Source organism: Schistocerca gregaria, chromosome 2 (assembly GCF_023897955.1).
Source record: "Schistocerca gregaria isolate iqSchGreg1 chromosome 2, iqSchGreg1.2, whole genome shotgun sequence".
NCBI classification, from domain to species: domain Eukaryota; kingdom Metazoa; phylum Arthropoda; class Insecta; order Orthoptera; family Acrididae; genus Schistocerca; species Schistocerca gregaria.
In genome coordinates this window covers 809,175,856-809,203,154 of record NC_064921.1, presented here as the reverse complement: position 1 = coordinate 809,203,154, position 27,299 = coordinate 809,175,856, and the positions used below count along the sequence as shown (strand labels likewise).

Sequence of the window (27,299 nt, the reverse complement as noted above, 5' to 3'; positions counted from 1 at the left end):
ATTAATATTAATGTTAGATTTTGTGCTATTCATTTACATATTTGTTACAAAATTGCATTTTTGAGGCTGGGTTAATACAGGTTGTTTCTTTTTAACACTAGAGAATAACTGCAGAAACTGGCTGCAATTAATGAGATCCACTCAATTTTTGTGCAATGAATATCCGTTTCCAAAATGAACCATGGCCTCAAAACAATCTACTGCAGGCCATCAGTAATGGGAATCACTGAGCCATTATGTGAAATGGTGATCAATGTAAGATTGCTACAGTTTTAAAAAGAAATCAGGAAGTAGTATTACTTTTCAAGTAGAGGAATCTCTTCATGTTTACTACTTACAGCAATCAATTTATGATCTGTTATCTTTTCCTTTACTTCCGCTAGAATTCATGGCTTCATTTGCCTTTATTACCTCTTGATATCATTTCCTGGCTCTGGAGATCTACAGCATGCATCTTCAGATTTATTAGAATTTGAATATGCTAGAATACTTGATTATGAGGTGTACTTTAGAGTAGTATACATTTAATGTAGTTTTGCGTTCGCCTGTTCCATCAGTTGTTGGTAGAATGTTTTGTATATTATGAATGGAAAAAAAAGTTGTTGTTGTTGTCTTCAGTCCTGAGACTGGTTTGATGCAGCTCTCCATGCTACTATATCCTGTGCAAGCTTCTTCATCTCCCAGTACCTAATGCAACCTACATTCTTCTGTATCTGCTTAGTGTATTCATCTCTTGGTCTCCCTCTACGATTTTTACCCTCCACGCTGCCCTCCAATGCTAAATTTGTGATTCCTTGATGCCTCAAAACATGTCCTACCAACCGATCCCTTCTTCTAGTCAAGTTGTGCCACAAACTTCTCTTCTCCCCAATCCTATTCAATACCTCCTCATTAGTTACGTGATCTATCCACCTTATCTTCAGCATTCTTCTGTAGCACCACATTTCGAAAGCTTCTATTTTCTTCTTTTCCAAACTAGTTATCGTCCATGTTTCACTTCCATACATGGCTACACTCCAAACAAATACTTTCAGAAACGACATCCTGATACATAAATCTATATTTGATGTTAACAAATTTCGCTTCTTCAGAAATGCTTTCCTTGACATTGCCAGTCCACATTTTATATCCTCTCTACTTCGACCATCATCAGTTATTTTACTTCCTAAATAGCAAAACTCCTTTACTACTTTAAGTGTCTCATTTTCTAATCTAATTCCCTCAGCATCACCCGATTTAAATTGACTACATTCCATTATCCTCGTTTTGCTTTTGTTGATGTTCATCTTATATCCTCCTTTCAAGACACTATCCATTCCGTTCAACTGCTCTTCCAAGTCCTTTGCCGTCTCTGGCAGAATTACAATGTCATCGGCGAACCTCAAAGTTTTTACTACTTCTCCACGAATTTTAATACCTACTCCAAATTTTTCTTTTGTTTCCTTTACTGCTTGCTCAATATACAGATTGAATAACATCGGGGAGAGGCTACAACCCTGTCTCACTCCTTTCCCAACCACTGCTTCCCTTTCATGCCCCTCGACTCTAATAACTGCCATCTGGTTTCTGTACAAATTGTAAATAGCCTTTCGCTCCCTGTATTTTACCCCTGCCACCTTCAGGATTTGAAAGAGAGTATTCCAGTCAACATTGTCAAAAGCTTTCTCTAAGTCTACAAATTCTAGAAAAATAGGTTTGCCTTTCCTAAATCTTTCTTCTAAGATAAGTCGTAAGGTCAGTATTGCCTCGCGTGTTCCAACATTTCTACGGAATCCAAACTGATCCTCCCTGAGGTCCGCATCTACCAGTTTTTCCATTCGTCTGTAAAGAATTCACGTGAACAGGTGACACTGGTATAATATTGTACAATATTTCTTATGTATTTTATAAACAGGTTTGCAGGTGTTATGTCATATTCAGGTACAAAGATATATGTGTGTGGCTTTGAAATTTTTCTAGGTTCAAAGATTTAAAACTAGCTCATTTTCAGTTTTAAAGTAGTTCATTTTCAGAGATCTTGGTTGGATTCTAATGGTAACTAGTGTTAATTTTTGATTTAGGACTCAAATGAGGAATTAGTTTGACCTTAAATCAAATATTAACAGTTGTTATCTTTGGAAACTAACTGAGATACTAGCTGCATGACTTCAAAATCTTTGGTCCTACAGAAGTTTCACAGCCACATGTGTTTTTACAGGAATGGCTGAGAAACTCCCCTTCAAGACTTTCAGAATAAACTTTTTTTGGATGATACTGAATTGTGAAATAGAATGAATTTTCTCTCACCAATCCTCAGAAATTAGTTTTGTTTACTAAAGAACTTCCCAAGGGATCACTACTGAATACATGTATGTTAAGCTTAACAATCAGAGAATGGAAACAGTAGTTTCCAATAAACATTTGAATTTTGTAAAATATATAATTCACCCTCATCCACCTATACTTACCTGTCATTAAAATTTGCCTTAGGGCCCATCCCCCCTCTCCCTCCCCCAATCCCCTGTAGTGGAATAGCAGGTATAAAGTCAGTATAAAGTCACCAGTTCCAGTACAGTTATCAGTTCCTTTCAGACCGAAATCATAATCCCCAAACAATTCTTCATTCCAAACTACTACTGCCCTCCCACACCCCACCCCCTTCTTCACCTACCCCCAGACAAGGCATTGTTCACAAGGTATGCATGCCCTTGCCATCACCTGTCACTTCTTGTTCTTGTGAGCTAGTGTGTAGTCTCTTTACTAAAAATGCACAGTTTTTTCATAGCATAATTGCTGGCGCCGTCTACTTGACAACAGAGGTACATTTTTAAAGGTGTTAAGGAGGTTCTGGCAATCTGTAAATTAGCAGTATAGGAGGCCTCAACGATACAGATATCTGCACCATAGGTGCAACTACAATGAAGGGATATCTGTTGACAGGCCAGACAAATGTGTAGTTCCTGAAGAGACGCAGTAGCCTTTTCAGCAGTTGCAAGGGTAACAATCTGGATAATCAACTGACCTGGTCTTGTAACATCAACCAAAACAGTCTGCTGTGCTGGTACTGCTACTGCGAACGAATGACAGCAAGGGGAAACTATAGCTGTAATTCTTACCAAGGGCATACAGCTTTACTGTATGGTTAAATTAGATGATGGCATCCTCTGGGGGTAAAACGTTCTGGAAGTAAAGTCCCCTGTTCAGATCTCCGGGTGGAGACTACTCAGGTAGACGTCGTTATCAGGTGAAACAAAACTGCCGTTCTATGGATCAGGGTGTGAGATACAGTGGGAATTAGTGAAGTTCAGTGGCAGGACGAACAGTACTTTTGGTCAGGTGAGTACTGTGTTATAAATACAGAATCTAATAGAGGTAGTGCAGGAGTGGGTTCATAATGAATAAGAAAAAAGGAATGTGAGTATGCTACTATGAACAGCATAGTGAATGCATTACTGTAGCCAAAATGCATGAAGCCCACATCTACCACAGTAGTACAAGTTTATATGGCAACTAGCTCTGCTATTGAAGAGACTGCAGAAATGTCTAATGAGAGAGAACAAATTATTCAGATAGTTAAAGGAGATGAAAATTTAATTGTGATGGGGGGAGTGGAATCTGGAATTAGGAAAATAGAGAGAACAAAAAAGAGTAGGTGGATATGGACTTTGGGAATGGAATTAAAGAGGAAGTCACCTGGTAGAAATTTGCACAAGGCATAATTTGATCATCCCCAATACTTCGTTTAAGAATCGTAAAAGAAGGTTGGTTATGTGGAAGAGATCCAGAGGCACTGGAAGATTTCAGATTGATTATTTAATAGTAAGGCAGAGATTTCATAACCAAATTTTTAATTGTAAGACATTTCAAGGGGAAGATGTGGACTCTGACAAAAATTTACTGGTTAAAAACACTCTGTTAAAATTGAAGAAATTGAAAAAAAGGTAAGAAATTAATGAGATGGAACCAAAGGTTGCTGAGAGTTTCCCCAGAGGATGCCATCATCTAATTTAACCATACAGTAAAGCTGTATGCCCTTGGTAAGAATTACAGCTATAGTTTCCCCTTGCTGTCATTCGTTCGCAGTAGCAGTACCAGCACAGCAGACTGTTTTGGTTAGGTAATGGTTGACTAGTGTTACTAGCAATACAGAAGAAGACAAATGGGTAGCTTTAAGAAATGGAAATAGTGAAGACAGCAGACGATCAAATAGGTAAAACGACAAGGCGTTGTAGAGATCCTTGGATAACATGAGAGATGTTGAATTTTAATGATGAAAAGAGAAAATATAAAAATGCAATAAATGAAGCAAGTGTAAGGGAATACAAATGTCTAAAAAATGAGATTGACAGGAAGTGCAAAATGGCTAAGCAGGAATGATTAGAGGATGAATGTAAGAATTAAAAACATATTTTTCCAGGGGAGAGACAGATGCTGCATACAGGAAAAATAAAGAGGTCTTTGGGGAAAAGGGAAGCAGCTGGATGAATATAAACAACACAGATGGAAAACATGTACTACGCAAAGAAGGGAAAGCTGCAGGTGGAAGGAGTATATAGAGAATCCATCCAAGGGAGATAAACTTGATTGCAATATTATAGAAAGGGAAGTGGACATATTTGGAGATAAGATGGGAGATGTGATGTTGCAAGAATAATTTGACAGAGATCTGAAAGAGCTGAGTCGAAACAAGGCCCCAGTGGATGATATTCCGTTAGAACTACTAACAGCATTGGGAGAGCCAGCCATGACAATATTCTTCCATATGGTGAGCAAGATGTATGAAATAGGTGAAATACCCCCAAACTTAAAAAAGAATGTAATAATTCCATTCCAGAGAAAGCATGTGCTGACAGGTGTGAATATTACCGAACTATCAGTTTAATAAATCACGGTTGCACAATACTAATGTGAATTCTTTACAGAAGAACAAAAAAAACTGCTAGAAGCTGCCCTTGGGGAAGATATGTTTGGGTTCCAGAGAAATGTAGGAACATGCTAGGCAGTATTGAACCTACATTAAAAGATAGGTTAAGATAATGTGAATGGTTATTTACTGCTGGTATAGAAATCAACAGCCGTTATAAGAGTCATAGGACGTGAAAGGGAAACAGCGGTTGAGGTTCGGGTGAGATAGGGTTGTAGTCTATTGCCAATGTTAGTCAATCTGTACATTGAGCAAGCAGTGTTACTGACTCCTAATCTAAAGTTTTATTAATTAAAATCATATTACAAATAATTGTTGTCATTTCTTTGGAAACACTGTTTGTGCCTTTTCAGCCTGTTTGACCACATTTCAGTTGTTGTTTTTGCATCTACACTGATAATATTGTACATGTTGCCTGTTGCCTCCACAGGCTCCTCGATGATATCTGCCACATATCCATGAACATCTGAAATGCTTTGGTTTTCCCTGTTTGTAACATAACTCTTCATTGTATAGCTTGTACTGATTTTCTTTCCTGTGTGACATGCATTGGATGTTACACCTTCACTCTCATCCTTCTCCTTCAAACCTATCATTCAAATTTTACTTTTAAGGTATTCAACTGTCTGCTCTCCTCCTATCAAAATGTTGACAGAGTCACCGATGTAGCTTAGAGATTGTGGCAGGGTTCTTGACATGAAGTTTAGTTTCTCCTTTCCTGTTACTCTCCCACCTGCTAATTTAATTTATCCAACTTGTTTCTGCAAACAGTTTAGTTGATTCCTTGGAGTATAATTCATCCAACTTTTTCATTATCTCAAATACCATTCACCTTTCCCAATTTCTGTTGTCCTCTCCATCAAACATTGGTACCTCAATGTCAGCCTTGCCCAATTTTACAAATCACTACTTTTCATGCATGAACATAAAAACTCATTATATCTCACAGAACATTACTTTACACGGGTTGGTTCAACACTATTCGCCAACTACAATGCATACTACCATCTGCAACACTTCATCTCACTCCACAAAGTGGCAGCATTCCAATATACTGTTAACAGAGCAGTCCAGCTACCACTCTCAGAAATTAAACTCGAGCAAGGAATGGAAACAACGAAACAAACGGTCATTGGAAATAACCAGAGCTGCTCATCAGGAGACTTATTGAAACACTGAACAACGGTGAGAGACTCGCAGCATAAAAAATACATAGAGAATAACATAACCCACACATTCCCATTCCTCATCAAGATTTCATATCAAAGTGTCGTTGCCTTTAAATGCATAGTCGTGAACATATCTTTCACACCACTAACGGATTGGCCAGCAATTACCTCATAGCGGCAAGACAAGAAAACCACTACACCATAGGGGTGTGTACAAAATGTAATTATTGTACTGTGTGTGTTTCTACGTACCGCAGGCAGGTAAAACATTATCACTAAAAAACACAAAATATGACACGTTAGAAGTAGTGGCCCACCTGCAAGGAACAAAATACTCTGTTAATAAGACAAGTATCAATATTCTACTTATCCATCCCAAATTCAAATGTTCTAAATATAAAAACGCCAAAGCAAACAATCCAAGGCCATCATATATGACAACATTTGCAAATGCAATACTATTGTATCCTTTTCTAACAGTAGCCTACATTATTAACCTTGGTTGTGGACATCCGCGCCCCCCCCCCCCCCCCCCCCCCCCCCACTCGATCACGTGCATGCACATTGCCATCTTTGCTTATTTATGTGTATAAAAGTATGTGCATGTTGCATAAACTTGACAGTGAAAGAAACTGTTACCACTGGAAATCTTTACATTCACATTTCCGTTCATCTTTTGGGGCTTTTACCAATATAATCTACCTGATGCTGAATATTTAAAACACTGAAATTTGTTTATAGTATATGTACCTTTTCCCCAAAAAGTCAGATGAGGTTCAAAGAAGCAGTTGTGCAAAAACTAATGAGAGGTGAACAACAACAACAACGTGCTACTTTTATTGGCACAGTTTTCTGTTCATGTAATGAAACGTAAAGACTTGTTTTAAATGCTGCATAGTACTATTTATATTAATTGAAACATTATTACTGAACTAGAGGTTTTTGACACATTGTCTTTTATCTTCAAGCTGAAATTTTTGTAACAGTTTGCTCAGATAATACAGCCCTCTTTAATTTACATCCCTTTTCTTCAGCCGAAGGAAGAGCAGAAATCAGCTGAGAACGAGGTGCCAGCAGAAGTGACACAGATGGAGTGTGCTGAAGACCAGAGGCAGGATGTCTCTTGTGAAGCTGGAATCCCCCCACCCCCACCCCTGCCGAGCGCAGATGTCCAGCCGCCTACAGTCGTCACGGAGTCGTGTGTGTGACAGGAGGAGGACTTCGTTTTTCCTCATGTCACACTGCTGGCATCGTTTCCCTGTTTCACATTGAACATCAGTTTCTATAAGCAGAAGACACTTGTACAATCTGCTTCGAGGCTGCTGTGAGGACTTTTATGTGAGCCTGAAATTGCTCTGTTAAACAGGGAAACAAACCATTACACCTAAACCGTTACTCGTCATCGGTTATCGTGTTCTAGGCTTCTCATTATGCGGCATATTTGCTTTAATGGCAGTTACCTCACTGAATTCCAAAGTACAACTATCATGAAGTTCTATTTTAGACGCCTCTCAAAAGTAATACTGAATGCATATCATGATGTATTTTCAAGAGTAATATTCCTATTGCACAGTTGTTTATATTTCAAGATCTGTATATGATGTAGTGCAGTTACAGACTTTTGTAAGTATGAAAAGATACAAAGTAAACATTTAGTTTGGAATACAGAGGAGATTCTTTAACAATGTTTCAAATCATTATAGAGATGCTACTTGAATATGGATCATATTCCACAGTTTGTTTTGATATTTGTACTGCAGAGAAAAAGCTCTTCAGCTAATACATTAAGATCAGATTAATTGTGGCTTTCTAACATTTATTCATTTTTTTTAAAGCATGTCAGCCATTTGTAAATTGAAGCAGAAAATCAAGTTAGAGGCAACCACCATGGTTGCTAAAATGTTAGCAGTTGAGCTGGTGACTTACTTAAGGTGATTTCTTGGTGCAGTTTATGGATGGCTGGTTTACATGTTCTGAAATTAGCAGTGTGTTTGGAGATACTTGCACCAATATTGATGCACTTCATCCATAAAAAATTAGTTCAGACAAGAATTATTACTTTCATTTTGTTAAATTTTTAATCAAAACATACTGATGGAATGCTGAAGATTTTTTGTACAATGCAGACAAATGTGACTTAGTCAAGTAACTGAAACCATAACCACCTATCAGAAACTGATGCAACAGTTGTGTACTGAAATTTTCAACTATCTGTTATTGTGATTAAGTTATCCTTGGGAGGGGAGGGGGGGGGGGGAGAGAGCAAGTGAGAGAAAGAGAAAGATTAAAACTCAGAAACATGGATTGAAAAAAATAGGAAGATGATGCAAGTGATGGCAGCTAACCGAAGATGTATTGAAATTAACCAAATGCTGTTGCATTTGTATTTCTGTAAGGGAGTTTGTTTATGGTGTCAGGTATTTTGTAATGAGGACATTAATGTATCTTTCTTAGAATTTTTTTGTGTTAAAGATTTTTATTTTTCCAATAAGAGGCATATGTTTTGTTTTACATACATGTAGCAAGAAATGTAATTTATTGTCGATTACAAGTTTTGTCAATGTCAATAAACAGAAACTTTATTTCCTGGTATCGTATACCTCGTATTATCAAAAATTTCAGAAATTTTCATGGAAAGTGTATTAATATTTCTCAGCATTCATATAAAATACTGATAATTTGTTTTACATGTTTGAAATACTTGGTGTGGTTTACATATTTATATTATCAGTTGCACTTAAATTGTCATGGGTGAAATTACACATATTTAAAAAGAACTCCTTGACTAAAGTAATGTAGCTTAAGACAGGAAATCAGCTCTCCCACATTTAAAAAAAAAAAAAAAGAAAGAAAGAAAGAAAAAACCAACAACATACTTTGGTCTACACAAACTCTGCACTCCCCCATGCCACCTCCCAAGGAGGGTGATACAAGCTTTGAAGAAAAGTAATTAATACCACCTCTCGTACCCCTCAGCCCCATTCTTCTTATCCTCCTGATGCATATTCTTTTATCTCCTACGTCTTGTGCTCAAGATCTGCTAACTCATTATTTTCTTCCACTTGGTACTGTACTCCAGTTTCACATCAGTATAAGTAGTTCTGTTGTCCAACAATTTTTCTGCATTTATGTTGAAACAAGTACACATTCATTTATAATTTAAAATGACATATGATCATAAGACATTTCACAGAATTTAACTGTAATGTCTATTAAGTAAAACACAATACAGTATTACACATGTGCATCAGAAACACCATTCTCCCCTACCTTTTCATGGGGCTCTGAATGTGACAGTTACTTTGTAAGTTCTACATAGCCAAGCAAGATAATGAGTTCTTTTGTTTTGCAAATGAATATCCCTTCCTTGTGAGAAAGAGAAGAAAAAAAAGGAAACAAAATTTGTGGGAATAGCAAAAATGAAGAATGAGTCACAATTGAGAGAAATAGATGGGAAAGGAGAGACTCATGACGGTAGGCTTAAAATGTTTTTCAGTGGTCTTTTCGTTGGATAATTGTACATTGGTGGCAAATAAATTATGTAGCAATTCCTGAACAATATCTTTTAACCTTTCAGTGTGTCACGTCCTTTAATTCACAACTCTTGAAAAATGAAATTGAATACTAGGAGATTGACATTTTCTGTCCCTGTTTTTATGACATTAAATTTTTTGTACACACTTATTGTTTTCCTTTGCTTGGTCATGAAACTCAACATTTTGTGCCATTCAAACCTTTAAAGTGAACAGGTAGTATGTTTGCATCAGAGACATATTTATTTCTCCCAAATTTGTGTAGAGAAGTGTATAATTTATTGTTGATTCTGAAATAGTGAACACCTCTTGCAACTGGAACCTGTAATGAAAATGTTTGTCGTCATTAGTCATTCTGGAAACACGGTACTGGCAAATCTGTGCTCATGAACTTAACGGTGTACAGTAGAGAGATCTAAGCTGCCCTCTTTTCGTATCCTAACAATCTGGTATGGTTCATGTCATCGACAAAACTCATGTTTCACTTAGTGGAGCACAGTCGGCGAAAATTTTCTATATTTTTTCTGTGTATTATTGTGTTGTGATGAGATGTTGGGCATAGTTGGGCAAATGATGTAAATATTTGTAAATAAATGTAAAAAGACATGTAATTAATTTGCTGATGATATCAGTTAGGAATTACTGATTTATTTCTTAGTGAGAGCTATACATTTTGCGTTCCATGGTGATTGCATCCAAAGTATTATACAACTAGTATCAGCTTGTGATATATGTTATTTGCCTCTCAGTTTTTGGTATAATTAGATGAGACATGCTCATATGCATCACCTAGTTAATTGATGTATCAGTCTCCCATCACACTCTTGCATACAATTTTGGCACTTGATGCTGCAATCGTCTTACGACATGTAACATTCCAAGCCAGTTGCACTTAAATGTAAAATGTCAGAGAAAAAAATTATTTCTTTTAGAACACTACTTATCCTTATCATCGCATTGACTTGCACCAGATAATTTAACATTCTGCTACTTCCAGCAGCATGATTACCACTGGCTGTTTGTTCCACAATAATATTAGTCCTCATAGTTCATAGGCATACTGCAATATCCCTTGTCTCTATCTTTAAAGTTTTTTGTGGTCTGTGTCTACACCATCTTTTATTTCATATCTCATCTGCTTACAATGTGCACTATTTAAAACACATTATATGGTTTTGCTTTCTAATTAACACAGTCCTTTCATTTTTGCCCAAGCATCTGTTTCCCCGATCATCAACCAGCTGTTTGAGACATTGATATTATTACGTTACTTTTTAGCTTACTAGTGAAGAGAAATTTACAATTTTGTAAACTGTTCATTCAGTAATTTGTACTTTTCTTTATTTTTTGCAATCAAAGTGGAAATGTAATGTGCAGGCTTTTAGCTGTTGTCTTCCTTTGCTCTTTTGCACCCTTATGGCCCTATCTTTCACTATTAATACCTCCTATGTCAGCTGTTGGAAATTTGCCAGATGTCAGTGCTCTGCAGGAAAGTTTGAATCTTCACTCGTAACCATAATGTGACTTTTGATAGCATGAAAACTGAATATTGCATTGCTGATATAACTCTTTGTTGTAATTAGCCCATATTTATTTAAGTATGAGGTACTTTGTTTTGATAGTAAAGCTGTTCTAAGAAAGTAGTACACAGGTGTGTTTCTAGCACAGATATTACTGTTAATCCTAGCCAGTGAGAGGCAACAACAGAACCATCTCTGATAACAATTACTAAATGAAACTGGCTGATCAGGAGCTATGGTATTATTTTAGTCTTGATCTGTTCGAAACTTTCTGTAACATTCTTGCAGTAGTGCATAAATACAGACATTTGGTATTTGAGACACAATTTTTTCACCCTTTGCATAGTACTGTTTTCTATTCCTTTCCCATTTTACTTTCTGGGTGTATTATAATGCTGGCTGATTAACAGCGTCTTCTGTAGACACAAAATAAAGCTTTTGAGACTGTAGTTGTATAAATTGATGATTCTCTTAATCATTCGAAAATGATTTGCCTATATTTATATTTGTAAAACAAATTTTCCATGTATTATTGTACATCATATTAGGTATTTGGCAACTATTTTACTATAAATTGCTGTGAACTGAAGAATAAGACATTAAACATTTTACCGAGCAAATGCAATGAGAAATAAAATGCCGATGGGTCAACTGGAAAGAACCATGTCCAGCTGTCATTTCTTTGGTTTTTTCACAATTTTACTAAATCACTACAAGAAAATGTCATAACTTCTAACACTATGTCAAAACAGGCCTTGTAAGGAATCTCTAATCAGTGTGCTGTTGATAGAGTTAGAAAACACAATCACAGCAAACCTCACCATTTTCCGATGCAAATCATTGCTGTTACTTTTCAAATACATCAGTCTTTCAAACAGCGTTTCTTCTTGCCTATGGTTCCAAAGTCTTGAACACTATTTAGAAAAGATCATCCAAGGAAGGGAGATTTCTCATGTGTATCATTTTAGCATCCTTTGTAATTTAAGAAATGCATCTTAGCACCAGAATCATTCTAATATTTTGTTTTAAGTTGTGACATAAGCAGTACATTCTATCACTGTGAAAGGTTTGTAACCAGTTGTGGATTCTGTGTGAAAAAATGAGCAGTTGTCATAGGTATACTTGTAACTACCTGTATTTTTTATTTCTAAAAATAAAATGTAAATACCGTGTAATTTTTTGTTAAAGAGGCACTTCTGGTTATTATTCTCTCAGATGTTAAAAGAAAAGAGGAAAAATATTCTCTTTCTTGTCACCATCACAGATTAAACCTTTGCATTGTATGGATCTTCTGATTATTTGTCACTAGACCTGAATTGTTCTTCCTGGTGGTTTTCCCACGCACATTGCATCTATGGCATCATGTACTTCTTTAGTGTGTTCCTGTGCTGTTTTAGTGAGCTACTGTGTATTTACTTCACTTTACGCAAACCTATTTCTCTGCAACAAATTTAATTGCTTCGTCCCCTCGTTTCCTTGTAATACTGTGTAATTGTTGAGGGTTCCTGAAGATCACACTTTTCTGTGAATCTATGTTTGCACATCAGTAATTGGCATTTACCACCCGTACCCTTCTTCCTGCAGTAGAAGTGTAACAGTGTGCTGGACAGTTCTCCCCCTTCCTGCGTTTTCAGAATTTATTCCCGAGCCAGTAAAGGCCCAAGCAACACAAGCTGCTGCTTGTGGGTTCAAGCTGAGAGGGCTGCCAGTGGCACCACAGCTTTTAAGAATCTTACAGAGGACATACTGCAGTTAGTATTGAAAACTGACATGGGTGAAAATGTAGGAGGGAAAAGGGGCACCAAATAGTAAGTTGCTTGTGTGGAAAAATGTTTTTGAACCGGTCCTATTCATTCTATTACCGAAACTGCAAACACTCATTGCTGGCAGCTTAATACAACTGCACAATTTTAATACGTCAAGCCAGCATTGCTTACAATCTATCATTTTTTAAATTTATATTGGGTTCTGTTTTAAGTTTTCATTGTTTGCAAAGTGGCTGTCCCTTCACAGATGGCAAAGCACATTCAACACTGTCAGTTGAACAGAAGAGGACAATTGAACACTATAAATTAGAAAGGGTCTAAGTGCAAAAAATAAAGACCCGATAAAGGTCGATAAACATATTTTATTTCAATAGAAGATTAGTCAACAGAAAATGGAATATATTTTGTGACGGACATTATGTATGAATGCGTTACGAAAGAAAATAATCAAGTAAATTCACTGTACCAATAGAAAAATCTATTTGGAAAAAATATATTTGAAAAGGTGTATATGTACCATTTTGACCAACACAGACAAAGGCCTTATCTCCAAACACCCTTGAAATCATTGTCCATATTTACAGCAAGATAAGGATGTTTCGCGCTACTAGATGTTATTAATGTTTCTGGATCGTGTGGTGCAGACATCTTAATGACACGCTTCCTCTTCTCAATTATAGCAAAGTCATGGTTGCAAGACACACACACAAAAGACTGTTATCAGCAGACTTATGACTGATTTTATTCAAGCAACCTTTTGCAGAAGAGTAATAACCATCATTTTAATTTGTTTTGTACAATACAATTATCAGTCCAAATTGCCAGCTTTCTCTTGTTGGAGGTAAGAAGGGAAATAGCTTTCAAAGACACATGTATGCATTTTCAGTGTCACAAAGATGAACGCACCATGTTCAGTATCACAATCATGAATACAAATATTGAGACAGGACAGTTGACAGTAGCAGAGCATCTCAGAATGTGTCAATAAAGGGATATAAAATATCTTCTGTAAATTGGCTGTGATCACATGTGTACCAGTACTAGGTGTCTGTAACAAAATTCTATCTTCATGTAATCCAGACATTCCCTTTTCTGGTGACAGTCAAGAGCTGCTTTGTGTTGGGTGTAGCTTTGGTCACACTTAAAATTTGGCATGCAGTAAGTCACAAGTACTAAAAGTATCCAATCTGATCTGTCCAAATGTCGAATTAGAAAAATTCTTGAATGTGTGAGCATATTATTGTACTTTTCATACCTGAGTATTAGACAGTAAAAATTTAAATAGCCTCGAGTCGTTCAAATCTGGACTTAATCACTGATTGCTCTCTATTTTAATGATTTTCTTTAACAGGAAAAGATCTGATGTGCTCACATATTTGCTTCCTCACTTCCTGTGAATACATTCTTGGTGCACTGTGTTGTCCCCTGTTATCAACATAAACTTACGTTTGTGAGGCAGTAAAAAAAAAAAATATTACGATGGACTTGTACATGACTACCGTTACCATCTGGACAACACCTAGCTGCATATGACCAAGAAGAAATGTTTTTTGTTCCTCCAATGTGCATTTGTAAAAATCCAAAAACAATTGTTGGTTAAATTCAGCTGACAAAGCATGACATTCTTCGTTACACTTTTAGTAGTAGTAGTAGTAGTAGTATTGTTGTTGTTGTTATCTGATTGCAAGATTGAAAATACAGATGTAGGTTATGGTAAGAGTATAAATATAACTTTCACTTACATGAGCTTTTGAAGGCTGTTTTGCTGACCGATCTTTCTGTCTGCAGTTTCTGTAGGTTTGTCCACTGTTCCGTAGTCTCTTCCTTTCCCTGGAAACACTTTCAGTGCATCTCTTTCTCCTTTTTAGGAAGTTAACATCACCACTAGAAGACATTTTGTACTACATGCAGTAAACACAGTGCTACCAGTTGGTGAGAACAAGCAGGGATTGGAACATTACTTGCTAACGTACCACTGGAGATACAGCACCTGCCATATTATGAGGACATTAAAAACTATACAAAAAACATTGAAGCCATAAACCCTTTATAAAAGTATTGTGCATGAAACATTGATCTTTTTAAACCATCCAACTTTCATTTGCTTGCTTTGACACATAGACCCTTTCTATTCAATTGTCAATTGTTGAAATTGATTCCAAACCAAAGAAAACTGTACCATTAAGTGTAATGACATTTTTGTTAAGTGGATTACAATGTAAATTGCAAATATAGCAGTTTTTTTAAATATTGATTCTTCTGTACTTACATACATCTTTAATTTTTTATATGCAGTTATGTAAGGCTGTATTTTCAAAACAGTTGTCAGTTTAAGTGTAACTCCATCAAGAATAATGTCATATGTCATTAGCAGATCTACTTAGCCATCTGGAAACTAATTTGTTAAACTAACCAGTGGCATAACTTCCTGCCAGATCTTTGTCTCCACTTAGGACCATTACTTTCACAAAGCAATTTCATGTTCATATTGTACAGTGTTGTATAGAAAGATATTAAAAGATAAGTGTGTAATTTCCAGAAAACATCAACATGAATATGCTTGCTTACAGAGGAAGATGTGTACATTGAAAACTAAATGTGTGTAATTTCATCAGAAATACCATTCACTGAAACATTTAATCAAAAGAACATTTTAATGGCGAAGGAAACTCTTTACAACATTACAGTTAGCGACTAATGTGACTTGACTGTTTGAAAGAGTTAAACAGACTAAATGTAGACTCATAGGTTCTATTTATTTTTGCATATGTGATAGAAAAATTTATCTGTTGTTGCTGCAGCTGCTGTGCTGCTACTTTGATTAAAACTGATGTCATGAATGGTACCCATTACTTGGTCTATATTTGTGTATACTGTTTCTCCCTAGAGGCTCAACATGTACAGGGAATTAATGTTAGATCCGTAGAAATAGGAAAATTATTAATGATGTGTAAGAAAGTGGGAAAAGCAGCTGAAGTGCCACCTTAATAATTATTATTAAAAAGACACTTGCGAGAGTATCTTTGCTTCTGACTGTATGGAGTGGTTATCTATGTCAAAAATTTAAAATTGGTGTGTAATGTAAGATAAACTGTGATTATGAACATGAGAAAAATGTAACTTGGACTATAAAAGTGTGTTCATTTGCACTATTACCAAACATGAAATGTGCCTTGTGAGTCCTAATAAATAGTTATCAGTTCATGATATGCCTGTCCTTCTTTCAAATCTTCGAAAAGAAATTAGAACTTCTTATGCATGTTTAAAACAGAAATAATTGGTTTCAGACAAAGTGTCTGCTTACTTGCTCCTGATTGTGGTGTCATTTGTTAAAGAATGCTTATTTTTAGTTTTTTGCAGTTCACTTTGTCCCATTGTTCCTGATCTTGCCCTGACTCCATATCTCCATGTGATATAAGGAAGATGCCTTATGCCCATTTTATAGGAAATGTTTATACAAATATATCAATAATTAATAATAAATATATGATTACAAATAAACTGTATGTTTCATGAAAGGTTTACTTGTTCTTTATCCACATAGAGCATAAGAGTTAATGGGAAAAAGAAAGTAACCATGTGAAGAAGTATTTGTAAATTTGGATGTTTCCGGTTTATTATCTATCATGTCTTTATGTCCTGTATTATTCACTCTAAATTTTGTAAATTCAGATTGATCAACTTTTACCTTTATTAAGGGGGCAAACCACATTAGGAGGCTGTTTGACGCAGATTTATTTATTTATTTTTGTATGGGGAGAATTAATTAGAATTTAATCGAATTTTGATATCATTTAATTCCTATTTCGAACAATTAGCCAAAAATAACTAAGTTGTACTGTGATGCCCACTGAAAGTCATGAGTTTAGTTCTCCAATTGCATGCAGTGTAGCCATTCCGATTTACATCTGAAATCAAAAAGTTTTCGATTTAACATTAATAACTTATTTTCTAACAATATGAACCTCAATACAGGTGCAAAATAATGAAAATTAAAAATTTTGCAGGCATTGGAACAATTTACTTTGATTTTCATGATTTTTTGTCTAATTATGCAAAGAAATAGACCCTTAAAATCATATCATCTCACAAGTAGGTTCATATAATTAGTAATTTTATAAAGATTTCATAGTGATCGGTTCTATACTTTTTGAGTTGGACTGCATGCAAATGTGAAAAGTCATTTCGAGAAAAACGTGTTTGAAAAATAAATTTTCAGAAACTAGAAATTCAAAGAAGTTAACAATGATGTAAAATGCTTACCAATTAATCTGCGATTCCAGCACCATATAGTAATCCTTCTTCTTCCTCATAGGCTTTGTTTTGTGCTTGCAGCAGTGCATTCCAAGCTTTCCGACCTTCCGCCAATTCCAATGAACTACATCGATTCTGCCGGTGCACATGCTGGTTATCCATTTGTTCGGCATAACTGGGGCTTCGCATGCCTGCTACAATTCCTGTCCCATTCATGACCATCAGAAGGGATGAATTTCTTTCAATGAGTAAGCCTGCTGCTGAATACAATGCCAATTCAACTGCTTTTAGTCCAGAGTGTAAGTGTTTAGGAGCTAATCGCCAAATAGTAGAATTGAAACTTTCTTTCGCATTTTGTGTGTGGCCACCTAAACATCTCTCCAGTAATTCATCCCTTGATAAATCTTAGTATATTGGAAGAACTTCCTTCTGTATGTTGGGGTGCAATGGGGTAGGGTGCGGCTCATGTTCCATTCCAAGGGCTGTCCATTTCTGCCACTCACACCAGCTACCTTCTCCCTCTGGGCAATACTCATGTCGAGGATGTATCCGTGGGAATCATATGATAGTGTGTCACCATAATTGCTTTTTTTTCACATATTGCACACTATCTGTGTCTTCTAATTGCTAGTCCATAATAAGCACTGAGCTTTTTCACTAATGACTCTGTGAGTTTACTTTTTCCAGTCAAGCCTACCTGAGGTATTTCTTCGCACCATCTGTGCTTGAGCCCGTACCCAATGTGCACTTGGTTCTATGCTCATAAAATCTAAACAAATGCAAATTTCGCTTTGAAATTTTGATGGCATACTCTTGGACAGTTAAGTTAATGATTTATGCAATAACAAAAAATCGGATTTTTTGAACCTCCTAATGTGGTTCCCCCCATTTATATCCCCTCAAATATTATGAGACACTGACACTGTAAGTAATGATTAACTGATGAAAACCTTTTTTATAAAATTGCTTGCGGTAAACAAAATCTATGGTTATCTAAGAGTATTGCATGCTATCATTATCAATTCTGAATAACATGAAGAATGAAAATTTATAGTATGATGTAAAAATGTAGCAACATGAAAAATTAGGTATTTTTTTAGTATGGTGTTTATAAAAGAAAAAAAGGTTGAACATCGGGAACATCATCTTACTTTGAGCAGTATCTCTTAGTTGCACTATCTTCAGACAATAACAATGCAAATAGAACTCTAAAATTGTTGAAACTGGATAATAGTTAATACTGTGCAGAGGATTTGGGATTCAAACCTGAGCTATCCAGGCACAACTCGTGACCCATTCTAACAGCTTCAAACCTGCTAGTACCACTCCCCAACTTCTCAATTTTCACATAAGTTTTCCTGCAAATTTGGTTGGAGCGTCACTACTAGGAAGATGGATATCACAAAAAATAGCATTGCTGCCGCCTAGAGGCCAGTTCGAGAATGAATTTTCTTTCTACGCAACAGAATTTGAGCCTATTGAAACAACTTCCTGACAAATTAAAATTGTTTGCTGGACATGGACTCAAAAACAGACCCTTAAATTCCAGAGATAATGGTTCCAAGTAGGGTAACACATCAGTTAAGGCACTGGACATGCAGTCAGGAGGTCATAGGTTCTAATACTTGTCTGGCCATCTGGTTTTAAGTTTTCATTTATTTCCTTAAATCTCTTAATCAGTACAGTCCATTCAAAAGAGTGGAGCCAGTTTCCCTCCCCCAACCAAACTTGTGCTCCATCTAAATAATGACTGAACGTTAAACCCTATTCTTCTTCTTCTTCTTCTTCTTCTTCTTCTTCTTCTTCTTCTTTTAACAGATAATGTTCTTACCAAAAGAGGTATCTGGATGCGATTTAAGCATGACGTTAACCCTCTTTCACTTTTTGAACTTGACAGATTTTCTCCTGGATACTTTGCTGGACTACCACTCCTGGATGAATGGACATCACAGAGAAATGCCTGAGCTGTAGCCTGTAGGTCAATCAGAAATTTATTGTTTCTAGATGGTATCTGTTTTGATAATTATAATAAACTGTAGTCTGGTTATTCAGTTTCATGAATCAGGAACAATGAAAAAGTAGATATACTGGAGGCTGACAGTGTTTTGAAGACAGGTGTGTGCATTATAGATTTTTACAATGAAGCTGTGCTGGTATGAATGTTTCTCAATCTCCACTGTTTAATCTCATCATAATAGTAACATTATTATGATGAGATAGTAACATCCGCTCCATGAACCATAGACCTTGCCATTGGTGGGGAGGCTTGCGTGCCTCAGGGATACAGATAGCTGTACCGTAGGTGCAACCACAATGGAGGGGTATCTGTTGAGAGGCCAGACAAACGTGTGGTTCCTGAAGCGGGGCAGCAGCCTTTTCAGTAGCTGTAGGGGCAACAGTCTGGATGATTGACTGATCTGGTCTTGTAACACTAACCGAAACAGCCTTGCTGTTCTGGTACTGTGAACAGCTGAAAGCTAGGGGAAACTACGGCCGTAATTTTTCCCGAGGACATGCAGCTTTACTGTATGGTTAAATTATGATGGCGTCCTCTTGGGTAAAATATTCTGGAGATAAAATAGTCCCCCATTCAGATCTCCAGGCAGGGACTACTCAGGAGGATGTCGTTATCAGGAGAAAGAAAACTGGTGTTCTACGGATCGAAGCGTGGAATGTCAGATCGCTTAATCGGGCAGGTAGGTTAGAAAATTTAAAAAGGGAAATGGATAGGTTGAAGTTACATAGAGTGGGAATTAGCAAAGTTTGATGGCAGGAGGGACAAGACTTTTGGTCAGGAGAATACAGGGTTATAAATACAAAATCAAATAGGGGTAATACAGGAATAGGTTTAATAATGAATAAAAAATAGGAGTGCGGGTAAGCTACTATAAACAGCATAGTGAACGCATTATTGTGGGCAAGATAGACACGAAGCCCATGCCTACTACAGTAGTATAAGTTTATATGCCAACTACCTCTGCAGACAATGAAGAAATTGAAGAAGAGATAAAAGAAATTATTCAGATAGTGAAGGGTGACGAAAATTTAATAGTCATGGATGACTGGAATTCAATAGTAGGAAAAGGAAGAGAAGGAAATGTAGTAGGTGAATATGGATTGGTGGGAAGAAATGAAAGAGGAAGCCGCCTGGTAGAATTTTGCATAGAGCATAACTCAATGATAGCTAACACTTGGATCAAGAATCATAAAAAAAGATTGTATACATGGAAGAAGCCCAGCGATACTAAAAGGTTTCAGATAGATTATATAATGGTAAGACAGAGATTTAGGAACCAGGTTTTAAATTGTAAGACATTTCCAGGGGCAGATGTGGACTCTCACCACAATCTACTGGTTATGAACTGTAGATTAAAACTGAAGAAACTGCAAAAAGGTGGCAATTTAAGGAGATGGGACCTGGATAAACTGACCAAATCAGAGGTTGTTCAGAGTTTCAAGGAGAGCATAAGGCAACAATAGACAAGAATGGGGGAAAGAAATATAGTAGAAATCTTTGGGTGACAGAAGAAATATTGAATTTAATTGATGAAAGAAGAAAATATAAAAATGCAGTAAATGAAGCTGGCAAAAAGGAATACAAACGTCTCAGAAATGAGAATGACAGGAAGTGCAAAATGGCTAAACAGGGATGGCTAGAGGACAAATGTAAGGATGTAGAGGGTTATCTCACTAGGGGTAAGATAGATACTGCCTACAGGAAAATTAGAGAGACCTTTGGAGAAAAGAGAGCCAATTGTATGAATATCAAGAGCTCAGGTGGAAACCCAGTTCTAAGCAAAGAAGGGAAAGCAGAAAGGTGGAAGGAGTATATAGAGGGTCTATACAAGAGCGATGTACTTGAGGACAATATTATGGAAATGGAAGAGGATGTAGATGACGATGAAATGGGAGATACGATACTGCGTGAAGAGTTCGACAGAGCACTGAAAGACCTAAGTCGGAACAAGGCCCGGGAGTAGACAACATTCCATTAGAACTACTGGCAGCCTTGGGAGAGCCAGTCCTGACAAAACTCTACCATCTGGAGAGCAAAATGTATGAGTCAGGCGAAATACCCTCAGACTTCAAGAAAGCAGGTGTTGACAGATGTCAAAATTACTGAACTATCCGTTTAATAAGACACAGCTGCACAATACTAACGTGAATTCTTTACAGACGAATCAAAAAACCGGTAGAAGCCGACCTCGGGGAAGATCAGTTTGGATTCCGTGGAAATATTGGAACACATGAGGCAATACTGACCCTACGACTTATCTTAGAAGCTAGATTAAGAAAGGGCAAACCTACGTTTCTAGCAGTTGTAGACTTAGAGAAAGCTTTTGACAGTGTTGACTGGAATACTCTCTTTCAAATTCTGAAGGTGGCAGGGGTAAAATGCAGGGAGCGAAAGGCTATTTACAATTTGTACAGAAATCAGATGGCAATTATAAGTGTCGAGGGGCATGAAAGGGAAGCAGTGGTAGGGAATAGAGAGAGACAGGGTTCTAGCCTATACCCGATGTTATTCAATCTGTATATTGAGCAAGCAGTAAAGGAAACAAAAGAAAAATTTGGAGTAGGTATTAAAATCCATGGAGAAGAAATAAAAACTTTGAGGTTTGCCGATGACATTGTAATTCTAACAGAGACAGCAAAGGACTTGGAAGAGCAGTTGAATGGAATGGACAGTGTCATGAAAGGAGGGTATAAGATGAACATCAACAAAAGCAAAACGAGGATAATGGAATGTAGTCGAATAAAATCGGGTGATGCTGAGGGAATTAGATTAGGAAATGAGACACTTAAAGTAGTAAAGGAGTTTTGCTATTTGGGGAGCAAAATAACTGATGATGGTCGAAGTAGAGAGGATATAAAAAGTAGACTGGCAATGGCAAGGAAAGCATTTCTGAAGAAGAGATTTTTGTTAACATTGAGTATAGATTTAAGCATCAGGAAGTCGTTTCTGAAAGTATTTGTATGGAGTGTAGTCATGTATGGAAGTGAAACATGGATGGTAACTAGTTTGGACAAGAAGAGAATAGAAGCTGTCGAAATGTGGTGCTACAGAAGAATGCTGAAGATTAGATGGGTAGATCACATAACTAATGAGGAGGTATTAAAAAGACATGGGGAGAAGAGGAGTTTGTGGCACAACTTGACTAGAAGAAGGGATCGGTTAGTTGGACATGTTCTGAGGCATTAAGGGATCACCAATTTACTATTGGAGGGCAGCGTGGAGGGTAAAAATCGCAGAGGGAGATTTAGGGATGAATACACTAAGCAGATTCAGAAGGATGTAGGCTGCAGGATGTACTGGGAGATGAAGAAGCTTGCACAGGATAGAGTAGCATGGTGAGCTGCATCAAACCACTCTCAGGACTGGAGACAACAACAACAACAATAGTAACATGGTAGCTTGAAGTTCAGTGCTACACTGTTGTCATGTCTCTTTCGTCTCCCCTGCCTCTAGTTCTCCTTTCATATTGTGTCTCTCTCATCTCTGGTAAAACTTTTTGTGCCCATAGTCATTTAAAATATTTCTTATTTTTTACTGGCTTGAACACTGGCTCCTGTTGCTGTCAGCAGACAGGCTTTGAGTGTGTAACAAGAGATTATATTGTAGTAGCCTTGTTTATTACATACAATTATGTATTCACAACAGATCCCCCAGTTTCACATTTGTCAGAACTTTGTCTCCTACCTTCCAAACTTCACAGATGTTCTCTGGTGTTCCTCGCAGGGTATTGCAGAGAAATGGCTTAGCTACAGCCTAGGGGTTTGTTTCAGAGGGAATTGTCATTCTGCAGTGCAGTGAAAATTCGTTCTGGAGTTACAAAGACAAAAATAAAGTTTGGTATGTGCAGTTAGCACGTCTGCCAGCACCACTTACCATTACCTTACCCATACTTTCTCCTCTCATGGCTGTCCTATTGACAAAAACAAATTCCATGGCATGGGCCGTCTCCCTCTTCTCTACCCAGCAAATTTTTCACTTGCAGCCAAGTGTCACTACAGGCCCAAATCTGTTTGGCTCATTGTGGGTTCTACATTACATTATGAATATCAAATGAGGTCATTGATTACTTAAGCCTTTCCTGTACCCGTAATTTCCTTCCTTCACTCATATCTGTCACATGTGTGGGCCACCATCTGTGCTTCTTAGTTTCTACCACAGCAGCCTCTTCTGTTGAAAGTTGAGACACATACTCTCACATTCTCATACTCCACCAGTGGAAAAACCTGCATTATTCAAGAAAGAGCCTTGTATTCACCGTCAAGTGACGTACCTTCTCTTCTTTGCCTCTTACGCACAAATCAGACTGAATGGATGTAGACAAAGTATCTGCAGTCAAGATACCCACCACCTAGTTGCTGAGTGTGCATCTACAGCATGGCTCACAAGACCTGATGCCTGTTACATCATGTGACTCATCTGGGCCACCAGTGTCCATCAGTTTCAAGATTAGGAAGTTGCTCTGCCACCTGCTGCTCTGTATTCATTATACAATTGCCTTCCACCAGTACCTCCCTCTTAGTTATATTCCTCTAGGTATCAGACTCCACACTCCTTCAATTTACGTTTTTTAGCCTTAGCTTACTTCTCCCTCCCTCTCTGGTAGTTGTCCACCCTGTTGCCTAATTACTTCACTTACACTTCCTTTTTGCTCTACTCATCATCTTTAGACATACAAGTTGTTCCCCCTTGTCAGTTCACTAGTTTTTCATACGTTCTGTGTTGCTTGTATATTATTTTTGCATCTGTTCTTTTATTTCATATGTGACCTGTCACTGCGCAGTGCTTCCTAATCTATAATATTTGATCTCACAATTAAAGTAGCTCTTCTCATGGTTCCTAGTTCTTGGTTTCCTTTCACCATACGTCTCAATCTTAAACTGTAGTTTAAATGAACTGCCTTTTCCTCTGCCACACACTTCACGATAGTTTGCAGAGTGTCGATGTAGATGTAATGGAGTTGGGCTCAAATTCCTAACTGGCTATCCATGTTTGGGTTTTCCGTGGTTGTCCTAAATCACTTAAAGTAATTGCTGGGATGGTTCTCTTAAAAGGAACATGCCCTGTTTCCTTACCTATCCTTGTCCTCTTCAAGCTTATGCATCATCTAGTAATTTTACACTTTGAAGAGTGTAAGTAAATTCAAATTTTATACAGAAATACACTGTACTGGTTCTTCTGATAAATACTTGTACTTTTATCCCAACATATAACATTGCAACAGTTAATAACAGGAAACCCTACTTGTTCATTTAGTTCGAAGTCAAACAATAGGCCCTGACAGTACACAAACAAGTTAACGATTTTGAGGTTCTGTGGACGTTTTTTTTTTTCTTCTTCTTCTTCTTCTTCTTTTTTTTTTTTTTTCTTTTTTTTTTTTTTTTTTTTTTTTTTTTTTTTTTCCTGTGACATCATCAGCATAGTCACAGCATGCTCCTTACACAATGGCGCACCTCGCTACACTACAAGCCGGGATGCCGAATCGTGGAAAAAACCCAAGGCCTTCGGGTACTGCAATTCGTGATAATACAGCAAATGCTGTTCCACCTTAAAGATGTGTGGTGTCCATCGGTATTGTTTCACATCCTGAAAAAAATAACAAAAACCTCCAAGCATCTTAAATATTCAACTAATAAATGTTTCCAACTACTGGGATCATAATTTGTCTTCTAGGTAGAGGCAAGGCTACACACTCTTCCCGAGTGAAATAGCTGTGTTAGCTGAATCTTCCATCGGTTCTTGGTAGAATGGTATTATAATAAATGAAAAGTGCTAGTTTGCTTTTGTTCTACAATATTAAAAAACGAAATGATCGTGTAGCACTTATTGGCTGGCATATCCCCTTTGGGGTTCAGCTACCATACTGCAAGTCTTTTTAGTTGACACCACTTCAGCAACTTGCGTGTCAATGATGATGAAGGACACGCAACACACAGTCCCCTGTCAGGAATGGAACCTGGGCCTCCTTGCGTGGTAGGTGGTAACGCTACCGCTGTGCTACGGAGGTGGACTGTTGTACAATATTACTTTTAGTGTGTTAACAGGTTTTTGGCTTACAAGGCCATCTTCAGACAGTTACTGAGTATTGTCACCAAAGAAGTTACAATGTTTGTAAACAACATTGGAAGAGAAGTTACATGTCTAGATTGAAGTAGACACATACAGTAAATAACATTTTTGACAATCTGGTGAAAATACTTAGTTAATGGCTGAAGATGGCTTTGTAAGTGGAAAACTGGTTAACACAATAAAAATAATACTGTAGAACAAAAGAAATAAATGTGTGTTTATATCAATATTTTTACACTCATCACTTTTGCATTAATATATTGACTTTACATCTTCATTTAGTGTTGTCTGTATTATTTATTCCAATTTTGGTATCAAGAAAACATCAGTTCCTTTTACGATGTAAACGTTAGGCCCAGAAGGTACTTGGGTCTCGCTGTATACCGGGCGATCGTATGAAATCAGGTTAGAGTATATGGGCCAGAAAAAGGTTTGTGCACTAGAGCTGTTGAATGTGGGAAGGTGGAGGACAGAATAATTGGCATGTTGTGGAAGTGTGAAAGGAAACATTAGATTAGGAATGTTAGAACCCAACAAAGAATTTTTTTTAAAAAAAAAGAAAGGAGAGACGCCGAATACAGGTACATTTCTCACCGTCCACCCTAAACTCCATCTCTACGGGGTACTTCCCTGGTAGACCGGAGGATTAAGATGTTCATCAGTCCTACAGAATGGTCATCACTAGCTTCACCCTCACGGGCCCCAAAAATTGCTTCTAATACTACTTTTGAAAGTAGGAATGAAAATAGCAATTTCTTTGTGATATGAGTACTACACCACAGATAGGGATTATCAGCCATTTACATCTCTTTCTCAGTCTTAAATCAGGGTAATAGATAAGCTCCATTAATCTACAATAAGGATGTATTAAACAGTTCCATCTCCAATGATCTCATTCTTGATATGACATTAATCCCTAATATTCCTTCCATCTCAAACAGTTACACCCTGAGCTTTGTTACTTGTACTAAGTTAACTAAGTCAATCTAATCTCCTTAATCTCTTTCTGCTTTTAAGTATATAACTCTCTTCCCTTCTCACTATTCATGTGTGTTGAGGTAAACTTAAATCTTAACTTAATAGTTTAAGGGAAAGATAGATTACTATCTACCATAAAAATGACACATTAAGTTGCAGACAGGCACAACTAAAAGACACTTACATATTAGATTTTGGCCAAAGCCTTTGTCAGAAAAAGAAAAAAACACACGCACTCACACTCATTTAAACAAGCAAGCACAGCTCACAAACACACGACCGCCATCTCCAGCAGCTTGGACCAGAGCTTGAATTAGTCTTTTAGTTGTGCCTCTCTGCAACTTAACATGTCTTATTTGTGGTAAGTAGCAATCTGTCCTTTCTTTATATTGTTGATATTCCAACCTGGAGATTCCATTGTTTAACTCTAACTTATTGTGAACAAATACCTGATTGCTTGGTTTGTTTCCTTTCCATCTCATAAGAACTCTGCTCACAGTGACCAAAATTTTCCCTGATTTCATTTTGTATAACTGTGGAATTATTTTTTTATCAAAACTAAGTCCAATTTGTGTGGTGATGGTTACTTATGTTATTTTTCATCTCTAGACTGGATGTTAGCATGTCATCCAATTTAATGTACACCTTGATAGCTGAGAGGTCAGTGCGATGGAATGCCAAGCAAAGGGTCGCGGGTTCGATTCTTGGCTGGGTCGGAGATTTTCTCTGCTCAGGGTCTGAGTGTTGTGTTGTATTCATCATCATATCATCCCCATTGACAAGCAAATCGCTGGAGTTGCATCAACAAGGAAGACTTGCACCAGGCGACCGGCCTACACGGCAGGAGGCCCTAGCCACATGACATTTCATTTCATTTCAACCAATTTTGATCTAAATCAAATACTCTCCACTCTTACTTTCTTTCTCTTCTCAATTTGAATTCGCTATCATCCATCTCTGCAGCTTATAAAAGCGATTATGGAATTACATTCTTCTTAACCTTCTACAATTTACACCATACAATTATCACTTCAAAGTACAAACTACAAGTAAAACATAAGTAATGCTGTTGTGAACTTGAGCTGTCTTCCTA

At 37.1% G+C, this 27,299-nt stretch overlaps 1 protein-coding gene across 3 annotated transcripts in view; it reads left to right on the top strand.

Moving 5' to 3' along the window:
- LOC126335105 (ubiquitin carboxyl-terminal hydrolase 31) overlaps positions 1–16,098 on the top strand; it is a 347,357-nt gene extending 331,259 nt beyond the window's left edge. Inside the window, exons 12-13 of one of the 3 annotated variants that reach the window (XR_007564816.1) lie at positions 7,107–15,185; positions 15,221–16,098. Coding sequence is in view for 1 of the 3 variants with exons in the window: in XM_049998042.1 (XP_049853999.1) it covers positions 7,107–7,280 (174 nt within the window). In the remaining 2 variants the exon portion in view is untranslated. Of the gene's footprint in view, positions 1–7,106 lie in introns of all 3 variants that reach the window. The other 2 variants (XM_049998042.1, XM_049998043.1) reach the window with 2 other exon arrangements.
- The last annotated feature ends 11,201 nt before the right edge of the window (positions 16,099–27,299 follow it).